This window comes from Semicossyphus pulcher, unplaced genomic scaffold (genome assembly GCF_022749685.1).
Source record: "Semicossyphus pulcher isolate SPU_LCO1_2020_fin unplaced genomic scaffold, fSemPul1.0.p SCAF_4, whole genome shotgun sequence".
NCBI lineage: Eukaryota > Metazoa > Chordata > Actinopteri > Labriformes > Labridae > Semicossyphus > Semicossyphus pulcher.
In genome coordinates, this window is record NW_027211715.1 from 14,142,542 (window position 1) to 14,170,429 (window position 27,888).

Genomic DNA, 27,888 nt, shown 5'->3' on the forward strand with positions numbered 1-27,888 from the left:
AAAATGCAGGACAACTCAGCCGGTGCCTCCACAGAAGAGAGGACTGAGTGACTGCACACAGCAGAGCGTGAGGCCGTTCACTTACTGCTTCACTGCCCCGTGCTGGCTGACACACACCCGCTCACTCTGACACTTCCAGACACACTCTCACTGCCTCTCTCTCTGTCGCAAACACACACCGGCTCTCTCCCTCCCATACTCACTCACTCGCTCACTCCCTCTCTTTCTCTCTCTCTTTCTCTCAGTATCACACACTCACACACATACACACACACACAGAGAGTCACTCATTCAACTCCCTCTCAGCCACGGGTCAGCAGCTCAGACAGGCACCTTGTTCCTATTCAGCTGGAAAGGGTAGAGCATCGCAAGGTGCACACACTTATACTTGAACACACTCACACAAAAACACACATATTCATACACACAGAGAAAAACACACTCACTCACACACACATGCGCATCCTCATACATCCCAGGACTTTATCTGTGGTACTGGAAAGAAGACCTCAGTCCAAGGAGGAGGACCAGCAGACAACAAGGAGCGACACCAAAGAGGAACTTTTAAAGATGGATTGTTAAGATTAAGACACTCCATGAAGGGATTGGACAAATCGAATCATAAGATGACAACTGGAGAAACTTCGACAAGCTTGTTGCAGTAGGAAGGCCCGAAGTGGAGATCGGTCATCTGTGGCTTCCAGAGGATCTGCGGCTTCCAGAGGATCTGCTGTGAGAACCATCCCTTCTCCCTTCAGGACTCACACCCTCCCGTCATCCCTCCACTGGGACGTCTCCCGATCACCAGCATGCCTACAGCTTGCACAAGGTGCACCTTGGGAGTCTGACCCACCATGTGCAGATGGACGCTGTCCGTAGCTCAACTCTGTCCTGAGCCTTCCCTTGGCACAAACTCTACTGCAGCCTCCGCTGGGCGACCTGTCCCCCTGCCGAGTGCAGCCTCCCTGTGCCTGGCATGCTTCACCCTGCTCCTGGTCACCTCTGGCACCGCCGCAGGGGCCTGTCCTCCCGGGGTAGGGCATGAACCCCTACAGGTGCTGGCGAGTGGCATCAACTGCTCATGGACATTGGAAAGGCACACTCGCAGTTACAATCACCTAGAGGGCGACGTCCGACTGCGGCGGCTTTACTCTGCCAACAAGTTCTTCCTCTGCATTGACAAAACAGGCAAGGTGGACGGCACACGGCGGAAGAACTACGCAGACAGTAAGTAGCCGGCACAGCTGACTTCTTTATCTCATATGGGTGTCACTGAGCAGACAGGATCCCCTCTGACGTTCTCAGTATGATTTTTATGGCTGGACTTTCGTATCTGTTCCCTTTTATTGCAGTTCATAGGGATATCCCATGTTCTATCACTGCTGCTATTTGTGTTGTGTTTGGAGTTTGAGAGACGCGTTGCTAGGTAAAGAAGGAATACCCTTGTGTGGATTAAGGCTCCTCATGGGACAGCCCGTACGGGAAAGCTGACTTGAGGAGAGACATTGAGCATCAGTTGCTGATGCAAATTGAGTTTGGAAAAAAAAAAGGCTTCAATGTCAGTCGGGATTAACTTGTCAAAACTGTGATGAGAGTGCATCCATTGTAAGTAGCAGCTGTACACGCTCCTGCAACACGTGCAAACAGGGATTCATGAGTATTGTTTGCTGTTTGATTAGTCATAAGTAATGAGACGGCAGAATCAAAGTGCTGCCAAAATAGCTTCCACTTAAAGCATTTCATTTCTTATTTCTTGCAATCACTCACCAAGCTATGGCTCTCTTTTAAGAGTGCTCTCCCTTGCACCCATAATCCTGCCTTTTTGCTTCGGCTCAGATCACTGTGTCAAGCGTGTTACAATGCTGTTTCCACCATGGGTTATTCCCTTGGATGGCTTGTAGTCTGTACACAATCTGTGGTTCAGCGACACCTTAGAAGAGCAGCCGTGCCTTTTCAGCATGTCCATCAATGTGTGCTCTTTCAGATGCTTGACCAGGTCAAATGAGCCGACTCTGGTCGCGATCTGACCTCCTTCTCCATTAGTCACCGGCTGACTGACTGACTGGATAGCCCTTTGAGACATTAATGCCTTTGACAGTAATATTTATGTATTCAGTCATTAATGCCTTTTCATACAAGTGGGTGAGTCAGAGATTTTCCATGCAGCTACTGGGGGCCGGAGCAGCTGCCGCGTCCAGCTAACAGGCCAGCCAGTCTGCTGCCACTGTTTCAATAAGCTCCAAGCTGCAGACTGGATGACATTTGTTAACCTGTCGGGATTAGTCACCTGGCAGGATCTTTAAAAACCACACACACTGGTAGAAATTCAAGTTGAGATGAATTATTACTGTGTTAAATTTGAACCTGTGAGCTTACCCCAGTTGGGACATTATTCGCTCATATTAGTCAGCTACCATAATAAAACATTACGCCCAAACTTTGCTTGAATTTCACACTTCAGAGATCATGCTAGAAGTGGGGTAGCAAATCCAGCGGCAGCATGAGGACGTTTTAATCGAAACTAGCGATCAAAGTCTTTGGAAAGTAGCAAAATGTACGCTTCAGGATTGTGAAATTCATAGTCGGGTCATTAATGCTTATGTGGCTGCTGTAGCTCTATGAAAAGTCCCCTTAAATGTAATGTCCTCATACTCTTCAGCCATCATCCTCTCATTTCCTTTGGTGGAAAGAACGATTCTTTCAGCGCTCACACAGAGCGAGGGTGTGTACCTGCACCCTGAGCTGAGCGCAGTGCCAAACCAGCGGTCATGTAGACGTTGTGGTCAGTCTGTGGTTGCGCTTTACAATGAGCTAGATCTGGTTTAAGGCTGTTTTAAAGTCTCATTCTGTTTCTACCAATCAGACTTAAAGCCTCCTGACCCGGAGCATTTCTTGATACCGATACGGGTGCCATGCTATAGATTAGAGTGGCAGAACAAGCTGGAAGTTGTACATTTTTAATGACACGAGCAGGGACAGAGATACTGGAACATCAATGATAGTCGAACACAGGAAAAAGGACACATTTTATTTCTATTTCTATAATACTAATGAAATCTGCAGAAAATTAGATACTTGCACATACAAACCCACACAGAATGCAAGATTCAGCGCTACCTACGGTAGCACAGCTCTGAATGCTGTCCAAAGCCTTCATCCAGCTTCCACAAACGCTGCCCAGCAGTCTGGCCGACCCCTCCTCTGTCCTCTGTGTTGCCCTTACACTCTTGTCGACACAGCTACATTACCCCGACAGCTTTCGCCTGCTACACCCAGGTCCCGGCCCTCACCTCCACCCCACTCAGTTTTTCCAGCCCCGACTCCCAGCTCCCTCTCAGGTGCAAAAACAGTTGGAATTAGTCAACAGGCTCTCTGCTAATTGAGGTTGGAAAATATTGTATCAATCCCAGTGGAGCAGGGGCATGGAACAGCTGAGGGAAGAGGCGAGAGCGGGAGAGGGCCTGACGCGGAGGTATTGAAAGGATAAGAGAGCGGGACAACGTGAAAGGGAGATTTTAAGTGATACATTTAGGTGAATGCATTTTACGTTTATACATGTTACATTTTGGTTATAAAGGAACTATATTTGAGTTATTGAAGGACAGATAAGAGAGGACATGCTGGAATTCAAAACTGTCAGAAGCCCCTGACAGGACGAGTAAACGTGTTTAAGTTCCATCTCCAAAGTGTTCTGAGAATAAATGCCCTGCCTTGTGAGCACACAAGCAGAACTATACACAAACACACACTGAAACACACACTAACACTAAAGTTTCATGTATCCATTCCTGAAATTTGTGATCAGGTTTAAGCAGGTTGTCAGCTTACATAGCCTTACTGCATTTGTTAAGCAAATCAGAGGGACAAAAATCAGATAAGAAAACTGTTATCTGACTACAGCTATTGAAACTGCACGCTCTAAAAATAGATTCACCCATAATTATAAACCACTTGGTAATCAAAGTTTCTAAAAATAACACAAGAGGCATAGTCAAGTAGTTGGAGGCATTAAAATGGAGGGCCTCGACATGTTTTTCTTTTGACCTATGGCAAAGAAAAAAAAAGGATTGAGGGGAAAAAAACACACCCAAGTGTTTACAAAAGCTCCAGAGGCAGGTACGCATCATATCCTGTCCTGGGTCATCGGTCATAGCCTGCTAATTAGACAGAGCTACGGCACTACAGCTGCGTGGACACACCCAGCAACACTTTCATGATCAATTTATACAGCAAACCATGAAGCTCAGTGGAGTGTGGGCCAAAAAAAAGCTCTTTTTACAGTAGCTATTAGTCAATGCAAGAAGGGTAATTGAAATTGAATGAGTAATTTCTCGCCTTTTATCTTGTTGTTTGGCATGCGGTAGAGCATATATTTTATGTTTCATTTTTTTCATCACATTTTAAAAGATGGGCTGTTAAATTTTGGGTGTGTGTGGCTGAAGGCATCAAACGTTTGTGCAGCCTCCAGGTAATAACAGCCCATTCACCCCTAAGAAATAAGGTCACCTCACCACGCCGCTGTACGCGCAGAAGTCACTGCGGCCGTACGAGCTCCGCTCTGCCTCTCCAGCTGTGCAGCTCTCACAGCCAGGGAGTGTTGTGTTTACCAAATTTTCCTCGGTGTGCAACATCTCGCTGTTTGATGTGAGAGTTTTCCTAGTTCATGAGTGTGTTTGAGTTGGATGGGACCCAATGGGAAGAAAATCTTCCACCCTGCTGAAATATGTTGTGGAAATTATTCAAACTTGTTTTAGACAGGGGAAACTGTCACTCGCCAAGGAGAGACTGACTTGAATTTGAAATGGGAAAAGACAAGCAGAGTGCTGCAGACAGATGACTAAGTACACCTGAAGGTTTTGACAGCATAGGCAGTTTTGAGAATATAAGCGTCTCCATGTACAGTGAATGAATGATCGGGTAAAGAAGAGATAGAAAACATTGGGTTTTTTAAAAATATTTTTTTAATTGAAATTCTCCTGTTTGATTGATAAATGAATTTGTCCTTGTAAAGTAGTTATAATCAAATGTTTTATTTTGAAAGGGGTTACTTGGTAGTCATGAACTTATGAGGATAATCACCCAATCTTCCTTGCCACTCACCTTTGCCGAGCTTTACAGTGACATTTACCACATTATTTAGCTCTCTAAGTTGTAACTAGACTGTTTTGGTTCTCTCTCGTTGCTCTCATTGCATCAGTTCCATTTGCATAAGGCAACTGTTTTTAGTAAAAAAAAATATTTTAAAAAGCTGCACTGCACACCACATGCTCAGCACCAAACAGCAGAGAGACTAAGAAACTAGTTGGTGGATATAGTAAAGCATTCAGCAGCTGAAGAACCTGATGTTTCCTTCATGAGTTGGTAGGAACCAAAAACCAAGCAAAAAGAGAGTGAAATTTTGACATACATTTATCAGGTGGCTAGAAATACATCTTCAAATAAAATGCTGGTACTGCTCTATAACTGCAGGATTGTTACATTTTGACTAGCTGTTCGCTAAGTTTGTGGTATCAACCTAAAAAGGGGTGATATGTCAAAGATAAGTAGTTTTAGTCGCCCCTACATGACCAAGGCAATCACTTATTACAGGTTTGATGTCAGACATGGGTAGGTCTTTTAGTGTAAACAATACCAGCTTTAGTAGTAGCTTCATTATGTTATGTACCAAGACTGGTTTATAACAATAAGGCTATTTATAAATCCCTCATTGAGTAATAAGCTAAGTTAGCGACTAGCTAACTAAAAACTTGTTATATACAAAAAAAATGTAGTTGCACCAATAAAACCTTACTAGTTAAGACCAACAAACATGTAAATCCAGAAGGACTTATAATTTCATCATATTTTGTTATATTTACATATTCATATATAGAAAAATAAGAGTTAGTGTGATCCAAAACCTTTCAATAAGTAAGAAAATATCATAACTAAAGTTATCTTGGTTATTTGGAACGTAAGCCTAAGGTTGTTTATAGTCCTGAAAATTTGAGTGTATTGTCTCATTAGGAGAAATGTGAATTAAAGAAGCATTTTAAACAAGTATCATTTTAGCTGTATCATCTGTAAAATTCAATTTGACTCTTGTACTATAACTTGTATATTAGCAAGCTAACATTAGCTTTGTTTCAGTCAGCTAGCATAAGTAAACACATTTCCTCCTTGCTGGTATTTGATGTGAATGTTTTGTAAAAACAAATCTGAAGATCGTTTGTGTGATGTATCCCGTTTTAAATTTAATAATGACTACATCTCAGAAAATAAGCATCATTGTACATTATTTTCAGGTTAATATTGAGTTAGCCCTCTCAAAAACACCCCTATCCTCCTTCATTACATGTCTTTTCTGTGCTGTCTGCCATTTTAAAGGTGTAAGAAGGTTTATTTTGTCCTGGCAGCTCCACATCCTTGCCATGACTCATCATTAATTCTGCTAGAGCTCAGACAGGGACGTGTGACTGGATCAACAGCAGCGGGGCTGGAGGGGCTAAAGAGGGAAGCACCTGGCCGAAGGAAGCGCTTTGGTGTTTAGAATCCTGAGAATACACATGTTAATGAGGCTAGGAGAAGGGCCGGGGCGTGCTCTGCTCAGTATTGAGGTGGAAATTAAAGGCTAGAGGAGTGCTGGAGCGTTTCCCGCTGCTCATTAGGCATTATGTAAGGTTTCCTCTGGGTCGTCTCATCTGAGAGGGGATTCGTGGACATTTTGGATGCCAGCAGGAGGGTAAAATCCCACGAATCATGAATTTATTATCCTCACCAGTAAGGACAGTGCATGGCCTCAGCCTGCGGGAGACAGATGAGAATCGACCCTTCACCAGCTGTTCTTGGTATTAAGAGGCCGAAAGCTAAATAAAACTTCACTAACTCGCGCATGCATGTTGACCGTGCATGTTTTATCTCTTTCTCGAACACACACACACACACACACACACACACACACACACACTATCACTGTCCTGGGAACATTGCAGGACAAGAGTGTCAGTGTCACCCTAATTAGCCGAGCTCCCTGGTTTCTGCCACCAGGGTTTGATATCATGAATGGGCTTAGAAATGTAGCAATTAGTAGCTAACAACCTTTAGCAGTCTGGCTGCGGCTCCTCTCTGGGATTTACTGGGTTCATCAGCAGGTTTATAGAGTCTGACTTTGGCTCCAGCAGCCAATTCTTTTATAGCATCCCACAGCTCTGGACATCCTGTGGGTGTGAAGGGAACACAAAGGGGAAGACTTCACAGTGCCAGTAACCAGATTCTTGGATAGTAAAGCCATTGATAAAAGATGTTTGCATCGATGTTCTAAAAATCCTCCTAAAAGTAGGGACGGACACTGAATACAAGGTTCAAGTAGATCAACTTTTAAATGACGGAACAAATAGTGTGAACATCAGAAAATGATCAGACTTTCAACTATTTTCTCCCGTGATCAGGTAACTTCTTGTGTTCATCAAGTGATTTAGGTGTTGTCTACAGCAAATTAAGTTACAGCAAATTAGTATAAATTAGATCAGCTGGGAAAAGTCGGCCAGCTAGTCTCACTCATGCGGCACAACATGTTTGATTTCATTCACCAAAGGAAACCACCAAAAAGCTGCTGCCACTCACATCTCGGACTCTACACACACACAAACACACATGCACTGGCGTAATCAGCGCATTGAGTGGAGGGAGACAGGTCTTGCCTCATTCTTAGATAGACCAAGACAGATTAATGGTTTTGTTTTGACCCTTCCAATAAAGCCCCTCACCTCCCTGCACAAACTGAGCCAGACACCATGTCTTGGAAGGCGTTTAACCACTGGCCCAAGAATAAAGAGGCTGAAAGAGAACCCCTACTGTCGGGAGGAAAAAGAAACAACTTGGCATCCCTAAATACAGCTACGGCTGACTGGCTAAAGCTACAGGAATTTAAAGGTGTTCCGACTTAACTACGAATCACAAGGAGCCTGGGACTCGGAAGCAATAATAGCAGGAATGTAATGCACCTGTTGCCCTAAAGACAGGTATCCCTCACTGCACGATTTGGACTTAATGTTAAAGGAAGCAATAAGACGCAGTAAAATCATGCACCCCTTCTTGGTAACATTTAGGTAAATCTGGGTCTCCCCACCTGTTTTTATTCGAAATTACAACTCACATAGGAGTTTCATGGACTTTAACTCTCTCTTTCTCAGCCAGGAACAACTGACCAATAAATAGAACAATCACGACCTGCATATCAATCTCTGTGGCTAAATATTGACAAGTCATAAAAATCTAGTTTCCTGGCTGTGTGTAATAGACAGGAAATCTATTTACTCATGACACCTCTGAGAAGAAATATTACGAATGATAACTGGAAATGACATATTTACAATAATTCATTGACCACACTGAAGGGTGCAGCAAATTAATACTGTCCTCAAGATAGCATAAGATGTAACAAATTATATCTAATCATACAGACACTATCTAATTTGTGCGATTTTAAAGAAGACGTGCTAGCTGCTCTGTGAGGCTGTAATGCTAAGCAACCACATTTTTGTTTTTCAGTAGATGATGGTGCTCGCAGGGGCTCTCCAAAGTCATTACGATTCATCCTCTTAGGGCCATATACTAGCACCAAATCACAGAGCAAATGTTGAGATTCTTCATAGAATCCCAGAAAACTTTGATATGCTCATGGGACAAGATGAAAGTCATTAAATCAGCAAGGTCTTTAGGGTACATCCACTTGGTACCATGAACGTCTAACATGGCAATATGTCCAACAGCTGTGGCACTAAAAGAAAGATGCTTGATGGAAGGTCACGGGATCACCAAAGTCAGTATGATTTATCCCACTGGGACCATGAATGTTTTTAGATACTAGATACATTTCAACCTCCAGTTTTTGAGACATTTAGTCTGGACCAAAGTGGTTGACTGAACAACCAACATTGCCTTTCTGAGAGCTGAGTCCCTAACTTGGCTAAACAATTAACTACACAGAAGAGAAGAGTGCTAATAGGTGTTAATCATCAGCATATGGCTTTTTCCAATCTCAGAGCACCAGGCAAAGACTACAGGTAATCCATTATACATTTCAAGTGTAGTCCAGTAAGTAGAGTGCAGATATCTGAACTAATTTTAACACATGGGTTACAACAAAGAAATGCAGACCATATTGACCGACCACTGGGTGAGAACGGAATACAACTGTCTCTAATTCAGACTTTAACTGACCAAATCTGATTAAAAACTTCACTGGGACTGGGATTGGGGTTTAGATTAACAGCCTCTGTGCGAGAGCAGTTATGCTTTGGAGAATAAAAGGAAAACTTCCTGTCAGACCAGATCACCATCTTGCAAATTTGTTTCCTGAAAGTAGAAGTAGGATAATCAATGCAAATATGGAAGGCTAAAAATAGCAAATGCGAAGCAGGTCTGTGCATACCAACAGGTTGAGGCCATACTACGTCTTTTCTGCACTGCATTACACATATCCACCCGTACCTGCATTTTATCTTTTAGGCCATTTTGCAAACTGAACATGAGCAGGATGTGAGTATCGTGTCAGAGCTCTTTGAATGTGTGTACACTTAGAATGCATGTGCCTGTGTTTATACTTGTGCCATTGCAGGAGCATGAAGTGGACCCTAAACTGAAAAAGATGTGCGTTTGCTCTCCCTAATGGCTAATATGAACCAGACCTTACCTTGCACTCAGTTCAGACGCATGTGTGTGTGTGTGTGTTTGCACACACGCTGACATGTGCAAGCTTGTACGCACCCGGGTGTTTTCCCCGTCTGGAAGGCCATGCTCCTCATTAGAACACAGAGGGTGGCACAAAGCTTAGCAGTTGAAGCAGGACAGTATTGTCCCGCCATACATTAGCCCACTTCTGTGCAGACTGACCGATCTTTGTCTTGAATGCAGCTTTCTTTTTTTGCTAATTTTGCTTTTCAGAGAATGGAAAATGGAGGTAACATCCTAACAATTATCTTGGCATTGTCCTAGTTTTGATGAGCAGTAGTATTTAAATGCATGTGAAACACCAGGAAGAAGCTGCATTGAGTCACTATATCTAGTTTTTATATATCGCTTTATACACGTCTTTCACCATCATCCTCTTCTTTCTTTTATCTGTCTTCCTGTTTCTACCTATCACCATCTCTCTCTCTCCTGCTGTCTCCATTTCCCCCTGTCCTCCCCTGCAGTGGATAGGATTGGGGTCAGGGCCCTTTGGCCAGTGGAGCAAGTGACAGCTCTGACAGGGCCCTGATTTCACTCTTGTGCCTTCTGTCACCTCCCTGTATGCCCATCTCATTTTAATAATGTAAATATGGGGCAGGCTAAGGCCAGAGAGAATATTCTGTGTCCTGCTGCTCACTCACTGGAACCTCACTGCACACCTGAGCTGCACATGCACACACTGAAAGTTGGCAGTTTCTTTCAAACTAACTCAGATTTGGTGGGTTTCCAAACTGCTGTTGAATGCAGAACTACGAAGAACAATAACTGGAGGCGCTTACATGAATGAAGTCCTATATCCTAACAATAAGAAAGTAAACAGTTACACTACATTTAGAATATACTGACATATAGAACCAATCACACAATACTAAGCACGTCATATGGGATAAATGGTAGACATAGGAAAGATTCCCATGTTGATGATGCTGCATTTTTTCATGTCATGTCGTGTCTACTCAAGACACTTTCATTGCCATAAAGGTATTTTCATGCCTTTTAATGGGCCAAACAACAAAAAATACAGGATCCTACATTTCCCATAAAGCACCTGGATATTGTCTTTCATCAGACCCTCCCTGCCTCCTAAATCCCCAACAATTTTAAATGCACATCTTAAAAAAAATGTCACGTTACAGCCGAGATAACCCTGACGACATCATCAGAGTCAAGTATTCAATCACTGCGGCAGCTCTGGCTCAGTGGTAGAGTCGGTCGTCTCTCAACCGGAAGGTTGGGGCTTCGATCCCTGACTGCTACAGTCACTTGTTGAAATGTCCTTGGGAAAGACACTGAACTGAGGCCAAATTGCTCCTGGTGACTATGCCCTGTATGAATGCATGGATCAGACCATTTTACCCCAAAAGACATCACAGGCTGAATAGTACCCTGATAATAAGTACAATGAGGGCACTGGCCATTTAAAAGTGATGTGTATCGCAATACCCATAAAGTTTCAACAGCCCACTATAGAAGATGTGTTTCTCTGACGCCTCGTTATTTTAAAGCATCTTGACAGATTTGTAAAAATATAAAAAAAGTTACCCCAGCGTGATTACGACTTTAAGGTTAGTGCAAATTCTTTTTACAGGTCTGAAACGCGTAATTAAGATAACTTGCATATGACTGAAACGCACCTCTTTTTAAATATAAATTCAGATACCCAGCCTGTGCAACATACGACATACATTAACACACAATATTTGATTTTCTTTGATTATCACGAGGGCTGGCTGTGGCTCAGTGAAAGAGTCGGCCGTCTCCCAACCAGATGGTTGGTGGTTTGATCCCCAGCTCCTGCAGCCTACATGTCGAAGTGTCCTTGGGCAAGACACTGAACCCCAAATTGCTCCCTAAGGCATAGCCATCAGTATATGAATATGTGAGAATGGTTAAATCCTCTATTGGCACTTGGCAATTAGCCTCTGCCAACAGTGTATGAATGTGTATGCTAAATGGTTAATGCGACATGTGAAAGTACTTTGAGTGGTCTTAAGAAGCCTCCAAAAGCGCAGTCCATTTACCTATAAGATCTTGGTTCATTGGTGTATTTGACAACACATTCACTGTGGTTAAAACTGTCAGGGAATGCCCTTTGGATCTGATGTGAATTCTCTTCAATATAAATGGAGATAATTTTGGTCTAAGGAACCAGGGAATACTAAGGTAGGAAAAGGCCCTCTCCTGATTACTCAGAGTGGCTGAGTCTGATCTGGACAGCCAACCAAACCAGCCACAGATGCAACACACTACTGCAATTTAGTTACACAGGGGAATAACCTCAGTCTCATGTGGATCCCGCCATCCCAGCCGCCCCTCCGAGGGCACCAAAGTGCAGGAAACTGCAGAAGCTGTGAGTCACAAAGCTCTTGGCGGGCAGCTCTTTTTCGTAACTATCTGTGAAGCCTTTGAAAGCTTGCTGTTCGCTTGTTACGGATGTGATGCATGATTTGGAGGCATTTTACCGTCCTTGATTAAAGAAAAGGCCTCTTGGCCGGTCAGATTGCGGCCCCTCGGTACCACACAGGCACAGACGAGCACTCTGAGGGCTTCGTTAACCTTTTTCACCTCTGCTATCCCTCAGCCTCACTTCACCAGCCCGCCATCCCAGCTCTCGTCCGCTCCCTCAGGTTCTCCTCTAGTGTTACCTTTTAAGGGTCGCCTGCCCCCTCCATGCTTATAAATTGGATGTTTGATCAGCGGAGGGTCTTTACCCTCTGATGCGGCATCCTGGAGGTCCATAATGAGCTGATTGATGTTCCATTACGTCCAATCACAGCTTAGTATGTCCGGGAAAGTTTGTGTTCAGTGGTATAACTAGCATGGAGAGCATGCTGACAGGACAAGCAGCTACACTAATCACTGTTTGATGGAGAGTCTGTGTGTGGTAGAAGAGATTCCAGCGCTGTGGGAATCTTTGACCTTTATTATCCCTGATTTTTGGCATTGTTTTTCACCACGCTTCTCTCTTTGTGCTAACCGTTAGCGCTCATTTCCCATCTCCCCTTTCGCATTATCATTGACTGTAAAAGCAGCGTTTTTGACTCATACAAATGCATCTCCACACATGTACACAGACATGTCCAGATGTGGATGGTGATTCTGGAGTATTGGGTCATTCCGTCTGGGGATAAATCACACAGACTAATCTGTCCTGCGAGGGGATGGAGGGTAATTGGTTACATTTGACCCCCGGCCTCGCGGACTGTGGGAACGCGGCCTTTATCTAACAACGGTAATTGGCTAATGAAACACTTCCGCAACTCCTCCACTAGATTATCATCCACCGGTTGGGAGTGGGTGAGGCATGAGTGTGTGTCTTAGTGTGAGTGTGGCTGACACAAGTGGCCCAAAGGGGTGTGTGTGTGTGTGTGTGTTTGAGTGAGTAGTCTCGAGAAAATGGCAGGATGCGGAACTCCCTGTGGCCATCTCCACCACGTTATCACCAGCATCAGTCTCATGATGCCTGCAGCGGACTGATACATTGACAGACCACACATTAATGTTTGTGTGGGACTATTTCAACTTAAATTTAGGTTTAAAGTAGAGAGGTTAATGTGATTCAAATTAAATCTTCAGCCAGGGGCAGGGCGCATAATGATGATGTAGCCAGAACGAGACTGTTTGCAACTTTTAGGTCAAACTCTGAACACCAAGGTCGATATGCCGCGGCTTTGTGTCGTATATTATTGGATTTTTCTCATGTTTTATAGTTGTTGTGTGTGATCATTTATCTGGGCGAAGTCATGCCCACATCAGTTGAAAGACAAGAAAACCAGGGTGGGGAGGGTTGAGTTGTGGGGTTGGTGGGTGGGGGGGTATGAAGAAAAAAAGGCTAAAGTTACGGTGGTGAGACAATGTCTCTGAGGTCCCATCAAGTGAGCCATTCATACATGCAAGCCTACCAGTTTGTGGAGCCAGGGAGACACTCCGATAGAGTGGGGCCCAGGGTGGCCTTGTCTTTTTGTCCCAAGCTGACCCCTGCTCTCCCGCCTGGCCTCTGCGCCCCTCACCTGGCCTGTCCCAGCGCACTGGTAACAGGATACCTGTAATTTGCTCTAATGGCCTTTGAAAGACCTGGCTGGGCTAATCCCTGGAGTGCTTCTCCCAGCAGCACCGCATGAAAGGGTGGGGGTAACAGGGCCCAGTGCGAGACCTGAAAGAGGACTAGCCTCTGGATTGTGTGTGAGAGAATGTCACCCCTTGCGTTCGAGGGAGTGCGGGAGTCAGCTTTCAGCAGATCACCGCCGTGTGGCTTGTTCACAGGCTCTAAAAAATGGGGCCCGCGCTTGTAGAGAAGGAGATTCTCTCTGTGCTTTACACCTCCCTCAGAGGCTCCGTCTGGCAAGGCATGGGAAACCTGCCGGGGACGAGCCTGCAACTTTAAGAGAGTGCATTTCAAGTTGTTTCCAGATTCCTTTTCAAATTGTGCAAAGTAGGTCTTCATGGATGATATTTGCTCACTCAATAGTAGAGGAGATTGGTATCAAGAAGGGCGGAAATGAAGTGGGAACGGTTTGACGTGAAGTTTGATGCTTAAAAATGTCTTTAGTCAAGGGCACGAAGCAGTCAGGGAGAAGGATGAGGGGATATCATACAGCAGGGGATGTGTGTGAAGTTGCAGAACGCCAAACATTCTCTAAAATCATGTTCAAGAGCAAAGCTGCTCGCATGAGAGGCTCCTGCATGAGGCCCAAATGGCTGTACCTGATGCTAACAATGATAATATAAAAATAGTAACAGCATTGCCGGACAAAAGGCATTGGCCATGAAAAAGACAGGAGCAAAATAATCTTATCGGTCTCATCTTCCCTCCAGAGATTTTGATGGAATGTGGGAACAGCAAGTGATATGTGGGCAGGGAGGACCAGCCCTCTGCCAGCCCTTTCTCTCCTTTCTTCCTGTCCTTTCTCTCCATCGTCCCCGATCTTTTGATGTGGTGGGCCACATGCACAGGGATGGACTCACACACATGCAGACCAGCCTTCCTCCATCCTACTTCCTAAATGACACTGTACACAGTCATATTAAAGTGACAGCACACATGCACACAGTGTGTACAGAGTGATTAAGAGAGAGACAGCATGTTTGGATCTGTGTAAGTTCAAGTGTGTTAAAAAAGAGTGCAAAAATAGTCCTGTTTCCTGTCTCCTTTGTTGTTACGTTAATTATGTCCTTTTTACATTTTGTTTGATCAAATCGAACATGACTTGAGGTTAAGGATTCCTAACTGTCCAGGAATCAAGAGCTGAATTAGGCAAGAAAAACACTGTTCAGACGTCCAGATTGCCTGCGCTCATTAGAGGAGCAGAATCAGATCTTAAAGGGCCAGCTTACTTTGTACAGTAGCCTGAATGTGCTGATTTGAGGGAGGCTGATGTTTGTGAATTTTTCCAGATTGTCATACCTTGTTTTTTAATCTTTTTTCCTTTGAAAAACTGAGAGACAAAGTAACTTAAACCTGAGATTTGTAACTGCATGTTGTGTTTAGTCCAGCCCGGGTCAGCCTCAAGCAGACATATCTCATAGCTGTCTGTAAAGGATGAATAAATCATCCCAGTCCTGTGAGAGTTAATAGGTATGATGCATGTCCGAAGACCCGATGCAGACGGGCCGGTGGGGAGGGAGAAGCAGGGGTGACCCGGGCAGACTGAGACAGAGACACCACAAGAGGTACGACAGAGAAGAGAGGGACAGACAGGCAGCGAAAAGCAAGCTGGCAGATGGGAGACATGAAGAAGGGGAGAAAGACAGGTACAGTTTGCTGCCTGTAGACCCACAGCTCTGCTCTGTGACTGAGGCCCACATACAAACACGCGTAAAACTGCACACACACACACACACACACACACACACAAATCATCTGCAGGAACAGTAGAGCTCTCAGGGCTGCAGGCACAGCTCCTGTAAAAGAGACTGTAAATGTTATACTGCTGTCCAGAACTGGTTGGTCCACTAAACCAATGAAGGGATTGCATCATATGTATCACGAGCCTGATCAGACGTATTCAAACAAACATAAATGTCATCTTTTCATCACTAGGTGTAAAACACATTGTGGAAAGTGACTCCACCCTCAACTTTGGTACCCTTAACTTCAACCAACGCTTTTGTAGGACTAAACATGAGACTGAAGAAAAAGAAAAAAATTCTCCTGACCATAAATAAAATGAATTTTCATCACATTACAAATCAAAACTGTAGTACAGATTTGGTAGACAAATTTTGCTTTAGTTTAATTACAAAAAATAGGGCCATTGCTTTTACAAAAAATTGTGTGCTTCCAATGCACTGTATAACAGCGCCGTTATGAAGGTAGTAAGTTCACCGTCGAGGTCAGGTGTTTGATCCCTGAAGGGCAAATGTTTTTTGACCAATGAAGCGCGAATGTTTGTTGAATGTTTAACGTTGATTGGAAACTACCCCGCCGCGCTTCAGCGACGTCACTCCTGGGTTAGACACCTCAGTAGTGCAGTACTAAGCCCCTTGTACACAGCAAGTTCAAGCGGGGATTATTACACCTCTGTTACGTTCTGTCTTCTATGTAAAACACACGGAGGCGGAATGGTTGGGCGAAGTCTGACCCGGGATCGGAGGCAATAACAGAGGTCTGTGTAAACAGCGGAGCCGACAGGGTGGAACAGCACCGTGTGTGTGTGTATGTGAAGCACGCTCTGTTTGTTTACACCTCGTACACGTTTGGCTTCTGCAACACTGGAACGCTATTTACAAACACAAACTGGGGCGGCTTTACGCTGGCCTTGCTTGGTCCAATGGCAAAGGCTGCATGACGGCGGAGCTACGTTACGGAGCTGAGTATAACAAAAATGCAGGTTGCAACTTACTAGGAATTGTCTTTCTTCATATTCATGGCGTCCTTAAAAACGACTGAAGAACATCAAAGAAAACCCAATTTATAATGTAACTGAAGTTGAATGGCAGAAAATCATAGTGGCGGCCCAATCAGTCAGAGCAGGTGCTCTTTCCTTTAGAAACAGATGTAAAACACCTGCTCTGACATCGCTCATGTGTGTGACCAAAAGACAGACATGTCTCCCTGTAGTAACTGTGTCACTGTTTCAGAAGGGTTCTTCAGTGTTCTTCTTACATTTCTAATGTGATCATTATCTGTTGATGTATTTGAAGTTTGTGGAGTTTTCATTGTTAATAATGCTATGTAAATATGAATGTAATATATATTATAGCACACAACTAGTTAGTGATGTTATAAGTCAATACCCAGACTGCGGTGTGAGGTTAGAGGAAATGCAACCTCATACATCAGTGCATGCTGGGAGAAGAAACAGGTTCAGTAGTAAGCAATCATTTCACTTTACTTAGGAATCCATCTTTGAAGTTACTTTGGTTGTATTGATCCTATATCTAGTAAGCTCATGTATTATTTAATTCAATATCATAGTTTTCACCAACAACTCTTTATACTTTCACAAAATTTGCTTTTTTATATGTGTCGTGCATTGTGTGTTGTGACTTGACTCAACTCGACTTACAATCAACCTGCAGGGCTGCTGAAAATGGTTTTATGACAGTGATTTTCCGATTTGCTTGGGAGTGGAACACAATCATATTCAAACCGCAAACTCTCCGGCACGCTGTGTTCCCTGTAAAGTTATCTTTGGATCCATGCAGCACTGTCATGTTCCACAGAAAACTGAAGATCAGGTTTCATATCGGCCTCTCCTTGCAATGAGATCATCTCTGACCCAGTATCACGTGACAACCGCTACAGCTATCAGTGTATTGATAACTGCCAGGCTCCTGGTATATGAGCTTCCTGATGAGGCATTCCTTCATCTGTCAGAAACCAATCAATATCTAGTGTCTGGATTTTTCCGGATAATGCACCCTAATAAGTCAGATATAAAGTCATGTCACGTTTAAAGTATATCTTTAATACAGTTTGAAAACAAGGGCAGAGGTCTGGCACTTCCTGTCTGCCCTCAGAGACACTGACACAGTCACTCTTGTGCTGACACACCACTCGCCTTGGACCTTCTCGGTCACCACATGCTGAAGACCATAATCAAAGCTTTTGTGGCACAACATTATGTTGTCAGGGCATAAACAATGGCCTCTGCCCCAAATCAATGTCATGATTATGTTTTATGGACTATTAAATGAGAGTGCAGTGTGCAATCACTGCTGGTGTGTCTTTGGCTTTGGGACAGCTGGTACTACTAGTAGGAATCAGATTTTCTGTCATTGTAAATCAAACAAATGTGTTTTTAATGGCAGTTTATTCAGAATATATCATGTGACCACTGACATTTCTTGTATATCCCTCTTTTTATGCATGGTCTTCAATCATGTTGACATCAAGCATTTCTTTCAGATCTGTCTTGGCTCTCTTATACACTTAAAGGCCTCAGTATGCTATAAGCAGACAAGGCCACTGAGCATGTCCTCTAAAAGGAAGGCTTAGAATTCTTACAAACGGCCAACTCTTAAGTCTGGAAAAATCGTCCTAATACAGACAAATGTCGACTGCTTCCCAACACCGCACTCATTCTCTGCAAGAACTGGTTGGGTTTTTCATTGTAGTCTAATTTTAAGTGGGATAATAATGCGAGCATTTGAACGCATCTTTCCTGTCTAAAAATCAGCTTATACCATAAGCTGGTCTAGGGGACTACTAAATTCTGATTGGCTGCAGTGTGTAGCGCCTATGAAGTAGTTCCGGTCTATTCATTCCATCCACTCTTCAACGTGTCACTTCGTCATTTGTTAGTGACATTTTGATGTTGATTTGGTGATATGTGATTGCTTGTTAGCTTGGTAGTCTTGATGTATAAACTGTAAGCTAACCGTATGCAATAGCTGTGTCCCAATCCAGCGGCGGCACACTTCGAAGGGCGTATTTGAAGGCCGAGTCAGCGGCTAGTCGAAGGCTGTCCCAATTTTGAATGATCCTTCAGATGCGGCCAACGAATGCCTCCTCCTTTTCCCGGGCCACGAAGGATCCATTGAGTGCATCCTTCGTGGCCCAACATATCCCAAAGTTTATTGCGCCCCATATCAAAGGAGATGGCGGACTCTTACATGGCTGAGGAATACACTTATAAAATGTAAAAGTGTTTGGTTTCAACTCAATCGAATAGCTAGCGATACATATGTTTAAAAAAACGAAAGGGCCCTTGAAACAAATTATCTTTAAAATAAAAGGTTAAGTTACCTGACGTTATAAATGCTAGCTAGTTAGTCCGCTAGCTACTCTTTGCTAGGCGACAGGACTTTACTAGGGTAAGGTTGAGAACAGCTGATGACGCAAACAGGAAATCCTCCGTAGACCAGAGCGTATCATTTCAGTTCGGCTTTAGCGTCTACGCAGGCTATGAATGACGCATCCTCCGTGGACTGCCTCCTTCGTACGCTGCAGTCCCTGGATTGAGACACAGCTAATGTGACTTTGAACCTTGCTAACATATCAATAGCATTGTACCTCATAGCTAAGAGGAATGGTTGTATTAGCTGAGAGGAAGGAATATCTCTGGTCCAAAAGTTCTAGCTAAGATCTGCTCTATTCCGCTGGTTAGCGAGCAACTGCAAGTGAAAATGGTGTAGTCAGAATAATGCCCTTCGAGCTGCCCATTATCAGGAATTTCTTGCCTCTAAATCTGCCATAAATTCCCGATAATGGACACCTTGTCGTGCATTATCCCGTACATAAATGCAGGTTGCATGCAAGTCAAAGTCACCAATTTCAATCACTTCTCGGCTAAATTGTGTGCAGGTTACACTCTTCCCTCTGGTGGAAATCAAAACCATCCTTCTCCACAAGTCCTTCGTAATCATTAGTTGGTATTCTACTGTACATTCAAGGGTTAATGTCCAAGTTTCCATATCACACCACCTGTGATGGCCTCCACCAGAGCGCCCGTTCTCATGGTAATCTCTCAAGGTGTTTAAAGCAATAGTGAGTGATGCAGCCTTTGTCAGTGCAGGCGGCTGCTTCACCCAGTACCAGACCCTTGGAGGGGGTCATGGCAGATCAAAGGTGCTGGTCACAGCCATTAGGCCCGGCAGCCCAGACCCGACATGAAAAGCTGGTGTTTTGAAAAGGAGGGCAGAAGGAAAAAAACAACAGGGCCCTCTTCGTTTAAAAAGCAAGCAAACTGTGAAATAATTGAAAAGGTATGTCAATCAAGAGCAGGAGCACAGCGGGAACTCCGAGATTCCCAGGCTTTGCTCTGGTCGAGCACTGAGCCATGGAGAGCTGCTCAAGGGTGCAACCCAAGAAATTAAAGACCTGGGAAAAGGAACAAAAAGAAGACAGGAGGAAAGGAGCAGGAAAATCTCTTTTTCTCGCTCTCTCTTTGCTCAGTCTTTCACTCTTTGCCGCTTGAAATTTGTGATGAAAGGAACCATTTTGCCACACTTTGTAGAGGCCCATTCAAAGCGCCTGGTCATTAATAAGATCTTGTCTAGCTCTTCACCTCTCAGGTGAGTAACAAAGATTTATTGGGGAGGGGGGAGCCGCTGAAGGCGCCTGCCCCCGCAACCAAAACCCCCATCTTATAAGCAGCACCTTCACCCTGTACTTGCCCCCCCCCTCCTCCTCCTCCTCCCCCATACCATGAGTCTGACAAAAGAGAACCCCGTGAGAGTGTCTCCCTCTTTCCTTTCTGCCTTTTTTTTTTCAAAGTCAGAAAAGGCTTGAATGATCTGACGATGGGCTAACGTCCAAAAAATAGGCGACGGGGAGAAAAGAAAGAGTATAAAAAAGGCAGGCTGAAAGACTTTTTCTATGCTTTTAAAAATCCCATAGAGGAGAAATAAATGGCAAGTCCACAGTTGACTAGACACGTATAGTGCAGGATTTGCTTGTAATGGCAGCTTGAGCTTATTGACAGTCCCAGCCAAAACATGTCAAAGGTTAAGAGATCTTGCCAATTGCAAGTGGGAAGCCAAAAGTACCTTTTTCATGAGCTCAATAGGGCCATCGGTTGATACTTGCTCAGCAGAACGCGGAGCAGGAGTGACGTTCGGTTTCCAATGCAGCTCGGGAACAAAGAGATAATTTGTCTCCATTATTTCTCTTTCTTCATTCTAATGGTGAGATTGTTTTAAAATGTGAAACATTTCTTGATTTAAAAAGATTTGAAGTTTCAAAACACTTACATTTTCTCTTAACATGGTGAATTATTACACTTCAATGAGTCTAATTTTAATACAAAAAAACGTCCCTTTGTGTAGATACAAGTTGCACCAAACCCCATACTAAAAAACAGCGTTTTTAATAAAAGAGGATTACCTCCTTATTGCTTTGTCAAAATGTCTGATGCATTCAGAAACAGGGCCTATTTGTCCAACCTGAATTTAAGTTCAGGGGCAAAAAGTCATGATTGTTCAGTTTTGTCATAATAAATTAGTTCAGAATCAAGAACTTTCCTCACTTAAATCTCCGATTAGAAGATTTGAAAAAACACTTTATGGGCCTAATAAAAGTTAAGCAACACTCCATGCTAGTATTATCACAGCTATTATTATAATTTGAATGTATATAATATTAATTTATTTGTCTGGGTTTTTGACAAAAGACTATTCATGTTATGATACACAGACATTGAAAGGATGCCAATATTACCCATAAGACGTGAGCCTTTGCTATATTTCTGAAAATTTCACTGTATAGTACAACTAAACTCGTTAAAATGAAAAAATGAAAAAAAGAAAATAATAATAGTTTTGGTCAAAAACGTATACCAATATTAAAGCATGTTTCCTCTGTAGTCCAACCAGGTCTCGACTCTTCCCAACACTTCCAGTAACGCGACCTCTGCATTTCAGCAGTTAGGAAAGCCCTCTAATAGCTGGGAATAGCTCGCTGTGATTTCTCAGGCTTTGCACACAATGGAGTGACTTTTCAAAGGGGCGACTGTGAGTTATATGGATCTAACTCGTCTTTATAGATGTGTGGTCAAGCGTCCAGAGCCCGAGTGATTCCTCCAGACAACGTGAAATCCCTGTTTCATGTCCTCAGATCTTTTGTGTCGCCCGGCTGCTACAGCAGCACGTTTGAATGAAGTGACATGAGGGGGAGAGATAGGACAACGTTTAATTTGTTGTAGGCACAAGTTTCTAAGTTGTTGGTTCTTTAATTTGAACATTTTTTTAGAATAAATAAGACCTGATTTATTTGATAGATTTTTTTTTTTTTTTACCTTTTAAACCCGTACGACTTTTCTCTTTGAATGTCTCAGATGTGACAAACATCCTTCCAACACACCTACTGTGCCTGGAACCCAAAGCAGCAAATAATGGCAATTACTGCTGGCACCACTTTCAGGCACCAGCGGTTTTCATTGGCCTGGACTAATCCCCCATAAATCCTTGCAGCGCTCCAATCACCAGCCGGGCCTCAGCTAATTGCTTATGAGTCCCTTGCACGCTCCAGGTGCCACCGTAGCACACCCGGTGTTTGTAAACACAGCTCGTAAAGAGGAGGCTGCCATCAAAGTGTTAATGTTTCCTCGGAGGATCAGAGGCGGTGGTGGGATGATGGGGGTGCAGCTGGGTTTGTACCTGGATGTCCTCGACTCAGGCATTCCCTCCTTCCCCGCAGCTGCGTCGAGCTCAGAGAGGGCTTCTTTTACACGCTCCTGTCAGAGAAGAAAGACACTCAACAGGAGTTTGTGTTTGTTTACCTTCCTCTTCTTCTCTGCCGTCCTTTGTACCTCTTTGTGTCTGTGTCTGAAGTGGATGACCTCACTCGGGAAGCACGGCAGCCCATGTTCAGAGCTGAAAACAAAGTTGGAGATAGTTGCGTGCTTCAAAAGATGGGGGCAGCAGATGTGTGTTTTTAAGCTTTGGAGCTCTTCAGATGCATCCTTTGAAAGCAGAAACAGTAGTCTGATGACATTAACAGCTGTCCTGAAGAGTTAGTGTGATCTTTGTGTGTTATCAGAAAGTAAGATAATCCACTATGATGGTTTTATTTGATCACACAGGGGTAAAAATGACACAACATTGGCTCAGAGGTAGAGTGGGTCGCCCTCCAATCGTAAGGTTGGTGGTTCGATCCCCAGCTCCTCCTGTCTACATTTTCATCTTTGGGGAAGATATTGAACTCCAAATAGCTCCTGGAAGCATAGACTGCGGTGTGTGAATGTGTGTGATTAGTAGCTCAGTTACCCTGCAAATGACTGTATGAATGTGTGCGTGAAAGGGTGAACGTGACAGGTAGTGTAAAGCACCTTGAGTGGACTAGAAAGGCACACTATAAGTGAAGTCCATTTACCATATTACAAGTCTGTTTTGAACTCACATGCGCATTTACACACTGAAACAGTTCTTCGGGGCTGTAATTATTGCCCCTTACCTTAATTCAAGCTATAAAGAGACATTCTACATTACATTACTACATTTTAATGGGGGCAATTCCACGGTCTTTATTCAGTATAAAACTGTATTCTTAAATTGAGCGGAAATCAGTTCGGCTTTAACAGTCCCAGTTAGTGGAATCATGTCGTGTCTACTATACTAGATTTACAGTCTTTTTAGTGTAAAATTCCCATTTTTGCTCAGTGGCCGTAGACACCCAGAGCGCAAATCTCTTCACGTCATGTAAGACATGCAGTCTCTCTATTTGAATGCACAGATGGGCATTCCAACGAGAATAACAGCAATCAGTCATTTCAGCCATTCCAATCGGGCAATGGAAGAAGTCAGGTGACGAAGTTTTCGATGTGGATTTGTCAAGAAAATGTGTATTTAAGCGTCAAGTCTGGTTAATTGTCTGTTTTCAAAAGTCAATCAAGTTTTTTATTCATTTATTTTTAATTTTTTTGTTTGGGCCTTTTATGCCTTATGTCAGCTCCCTTAAAGTGAAGCCAAAACATTTCAAGCGCCCCCTGCTGACTGGCTGCAGTATAGGTCATAAAGCCCTCCATGTTAACAGATGGGACATGAGTCAAACTATAAAATCAAAATGCACGCCAAATAAATATTTTTCAAACATGGCTTCTGTTAGTATAGTTAGCTATTATCATGCTGATTTACGTGCGTCAGTAAGTGTTAATTTTTAAAGTTTATTTTAAATTAGTTATTTGATGCTGTAAAAATGATGATTGACAGCTCTGATGACAAATACGGCTCCTGCAGCCAATCTGCTCCTGATGAGCAGACTAACCAGGTTGGTTTTGTGTCTATACATTCACCAAATATTTACCAACTGATGGTTTTTCAAGGAACAGACAGATAATTTCCTTCTGCATATCAGCCATGGTAGACACACAAACACAATGTTTTTTGATTTCAAGGTCTTGTTGTGTGTTAGGATAGACTTGAAAAATGTGAGCCTATCCTTTAGGCCTGGTCAAAAGGAAACACAAACACATTATATAATAAAAAAAACATATTAACTCAACTCTTTGTGCCAAGTTCAGCTTCACTGTTCTCTCCAAAACAAATTTGGATTTGCACAAATAAATAGGAAATAGAAAAAAGAGCAGCACCTGTGAAACCCCCGGTGTGAGCGTTTATTTTTCATTGCTGGATGGTTTGAACCAGCGTGACTGCTCAGGAGCTCAGTCGATGCCTTGTACGAGACTTGCGGTCGCACCGATGCAGCTGGGGATGGTCAGTCGTGTTGCCAGTCGCCCGCTGCCACTTTTATGACTCCTTCATTTCCGACCAGCTTTGGGTCACCCTGTCCTTCAGCACCTTGATCTCGTGCTATGTTTACAGCATCTGTCCAAGGCTAACAGTCATCTCTCACAAACATCCAGCAGTGCCTTGCCTCTGAGCAACAACATTGCATGTTTTCGAAGCACAGACTTGGTTTCCAAGGGTGTAAAAAGCGGATTTCGTGCTCTGATCTGATAACAGGCCACATCAGGGTGCTTTTGAAGGTGTAAGTGGGCAAATAAAGGCAGAAAAATACCATCCTAAAGAGAGCTTCATCTTCAGTAATTAGCTGCTATTCAGCACCCTGCGGTACGCCCTCAGGTCATCTCCAAAACATCTCCCTATCGTAGCCATGACAATGGATGCGTGCCTTTTATTTTTGTATGCAGACAAAAACCAGATCAAGAGTGAGCCACATGGGACTTGTTTGCAATCACTGCCTAGAGGAAACAATTAGCCCACAAGCTTGCCAGCTTTTTCACGGGGTGAAGAGAGTTGGAGAGGATGCTTAAGAGGCCAGCAGACACAGATTTTATGTCCCTCAGTAAACAACGCAAGGCATCATCAGGATGGAGTGTCACATCTGGAGTCTGGAGGTTTAAATGGACGCAAGCAGAGAGGCAGGGTGACATTGTGCAGAAACAGTAACTGTGTTCAGTTAAGCATCCATGAGAAAAAAGTGATAATTTCCCACCTTTTTTTGGCACAATCAAGCTTTAACCCTTTTGTTTAGAAATGCTCTGACCTCACCTGGTCTTCTTACAAAGAGAGCTCTCTCAGGTCACTGCACATGTTCTCTCTCTATATGTTTTTTTCTCGTGTCTTCTCTCCCTCCCCAGAGAATATGTCTGTCTGGTATCCTAATGACTCTTTTGATGAGGAAACTCCGACGCTACATGTTTCTAACCCAGACTCTTTCTCTCTTTTATTTTCCAGGCCTGATGGAAATCCGATCTGTCAGTGTGGGAGTTGTTGCCATCAAATCTGTCAGCACCGGGCTGTACTTAGCTATGTCCAAGAAAGGCACGCTCTTTGGATCGGTGCGTATACAACCTGGCTACATTGTTTCAGAAGGTCAAGATGGGAGGGAGGTGAGGGTAGGAGAGGTATATACATATAGGGGTCCCAAATGAATGCCTACCCACATATGTTTGATTCTGGAAATCTCAGGAATCTTCTGCTGTATCGACCAGAAAAGGTCAAACTGTTACAATCAATCATGCCTGTACACCTGGCTGGGTTATGGTTGATATACGTTCAGCTTGAGTTGGCTTGTTCTACTGTCAAAATAGATAGAAACCCAACCGGCGACGACAAAGAGCCAGCTGGGCTCCTAAAAGTTTGCGTGCCATCTGCCTATTGTTCTCACAGCGAGCTTTTAAAAGTAATCACCTCTCTTCAGACATCAGACCTGAGGTGTGTGGTGTCTGGCTCATGTTTTTACATCCTGAGAAATCAGGGACAAGAAGTGATAAGACAAGTGCCTTCAACAAGCTAACACAGTAAACATATCTGAAGAGCCAGGCCGTAACTTCAGCCAGGCTTGCGGTATCTTGATGTTATCAGGGCCTCATTAAAGCAGCTGGATAACAATCTTAAAAAAGGGAATGCACTACAACCTTTTGTCGCTACAGTATCTCTCAGGACTCTTTGACTAACTGATAAGGTTAAGCTGACACCTTGATTACTTCACAGATCACTATAAATGTAGACAAAGCTCCAAACTGGATTAAAAAACCAGATCATAAGAGAACTTTGACCATTTTGATTGTTTGAGTGCAACAAGGGGTCAGGTTTGAAATGTTTTTCTCAATTATGCCTATAACAGCCTGTGCTGATATTCAGTATAACAGCACTCTCTCCTGTGTGATATTGCTTAAGACTTTTAGTTTGAAGTATGGTTTGGTATATTCTCTTGTTTTCAGCTTTTTTGTGCTGTTCCTGAGCAGCAAAATTCTTTCCAGTAACAGTTACTCAGGATATTTCACAGACCTCATAGTGAATATTTCAGTCACTGATCAGTTTTCAAACGTTTGTCCCAAAGAAAACTTGGGGCCATGAGGCCTGTGGGTTATTTTGAGTAACCACAACATTGTTTCTGGAAAGACAAATTGCTTTTGGTTTTGTTCAGTACTTTGAGCAGCAAAACTGATTCCACTTACAGAAGCTGTAATCTGTCAATAGCAAATGTTTTGGACATGAATATCTTAAACCCTTTTAACTATCTCCAGACACCACCAGGACTGAGAGATACTATAAGATACAGTGTTGTTTTTTATTACTTGGGTGAACCAACCCTTCACTTCGAGACTGAAAAATGTCAGCCCAAAGCCAGCCCACTACTTTGTGATGGAAATACTCCCTATCAACCACTCCAACACCTGGAAAATCCTTTAGTGCAACAACAGACATTAACCTTTGTGCTCTTCTTGGAAGCTTGCCTAGTATAGCACAGCAGGAAAGGCAGTCAGACATAAGCTAAACACTCATCTGTTATAGCCTCCTTAACCTCTCTGTCTCCCCCCCCAGGTGAAGTACAACCCAAGCTGCAAGTTCAAGGAGCGCATCGAGGAGAACGGCTACAACACGTACGCCTCCCTCCGCTGGAAGCATGGCGGCAGGCAGATGTTTGTTTCGCTGAACGGGCGGGGGAAGCCGCGGCGAGGTCACAAGGCCCGACGAAGGCACCCGTCTACTCACTTCCTGCCCATGCTGCCCTCATAGCTGCCTAAGTCTGAACTCTGACCAGCACGAAAGCGATCTTTCCTTTTATTATTCCATCCTCCTGTCAAAAAATGTACATTTGTTGAGGTTTGTAACATTTGTAGCCTTAGTATAATATGTACTTTTAAGTTATTTTCTTTATTTTCTAATGACAGTAGAATTATATCTTCAGACATCTGTCTGGCTACAGTATCTGTCTGTGTGTCTGAACTGCATATGAAGTGGATGTCTGGTGACTTTAAGTTACTGTAAAAAGGGACAGCAAGGCTTGGAAAGAACACAACATGGTTTGTTTTTTAGCCTATTTTAGCTGCTTTACAAAACAAGAAGGGAAACTTCTGGTACAGCAAATATATTTGCCAATTCAGTGATAAAAGAAAAGTATCACTTTTAAAACAAAAAACAAGCAGCTCCGAAAAAGCTACAAACTGAACATCTTCACTGTTTCTTGGGATATACTGTACTGACACTGCTGGTTATAAGAAACTGATGAGATGAAGATGACTGAAACACATTGATAAATGTACTGTTCTGTCTTTATATGTCTACATTTGACAATAACACAACAGAAACTAAGCTAACTACTGGGATAACAAGCTGAATTTCCTGAGATGACCTTTGTATGTTTGTGCATGCTCCTGTCTGCTTCCTCTATTCAACAACACACAGCGATTAGACTAGGACACAGTGTCTCATCAAGTGTCTGATTCTTGGTCTTTAGTTCATTTGTGAAATAATAATATACTTTTGAGTCATTTATTGCATTATAGCTGCCGTAGGTACACCAGATGTCTTTAGCTGAAACTTCAT

At 43.4% G+C, this 27,888-nt stretch overlaps 1 protein-coding gene across 1 annotated transcript; it reads left to right on the top strand.

Annotated features, from left to right (window-relative positions):
• Nucleotides 1–854: 854 nt before the first annotated feature.
• Nucleotides 855–27,128, top strand: fgf22 (fibroblast growth factor 22). Its single transcript, XM_069680279.1, has 3 exons — nucleotides 855–1,227; nucleotides 25,291–25,394; nucleotides 26,884–27,128. The coding sequence occupies exons 1-3, from the start codon at nucleotides 855–857 to the stop codon at nucleotides 27,076–27,078; spliced, it is 672 nt and encodes a 223-aa protein (XP_069536380.1). The 3' UTR covers nucleotides 27,079–27,128.
• Nucleotides 27,129–27,888: the final 760 nt, after the last annotated feature.

What these genes read in the sequence shown, in the direction of transcription:
- fgf22 (XM_069680279.1), top strand. Translation starts at nt 855, where the DNA reads ATGTGCAGATGGACGCTGTCCGTAGCTCAACTCTGTCCTGAGCCTTCC. An exon ending in GCGGAAGAACTACGCAGACA is followed by an intron (nt 1,228 to 25,290) that starts GTAAGTAGCCGG and finishes TTTATTTTCCAG; the next exon opens with GCCTGATGGAAATCCGATCT. An exon ending in AAGGCACGCTCTTTGGATCG is followed by an intron (nt 25,395 to 26,883) that starts GTGCGTATACAA and finishes CTCCCCCCCCAG; the next exon opens with GTGAAGTACAACCCAAGCTG.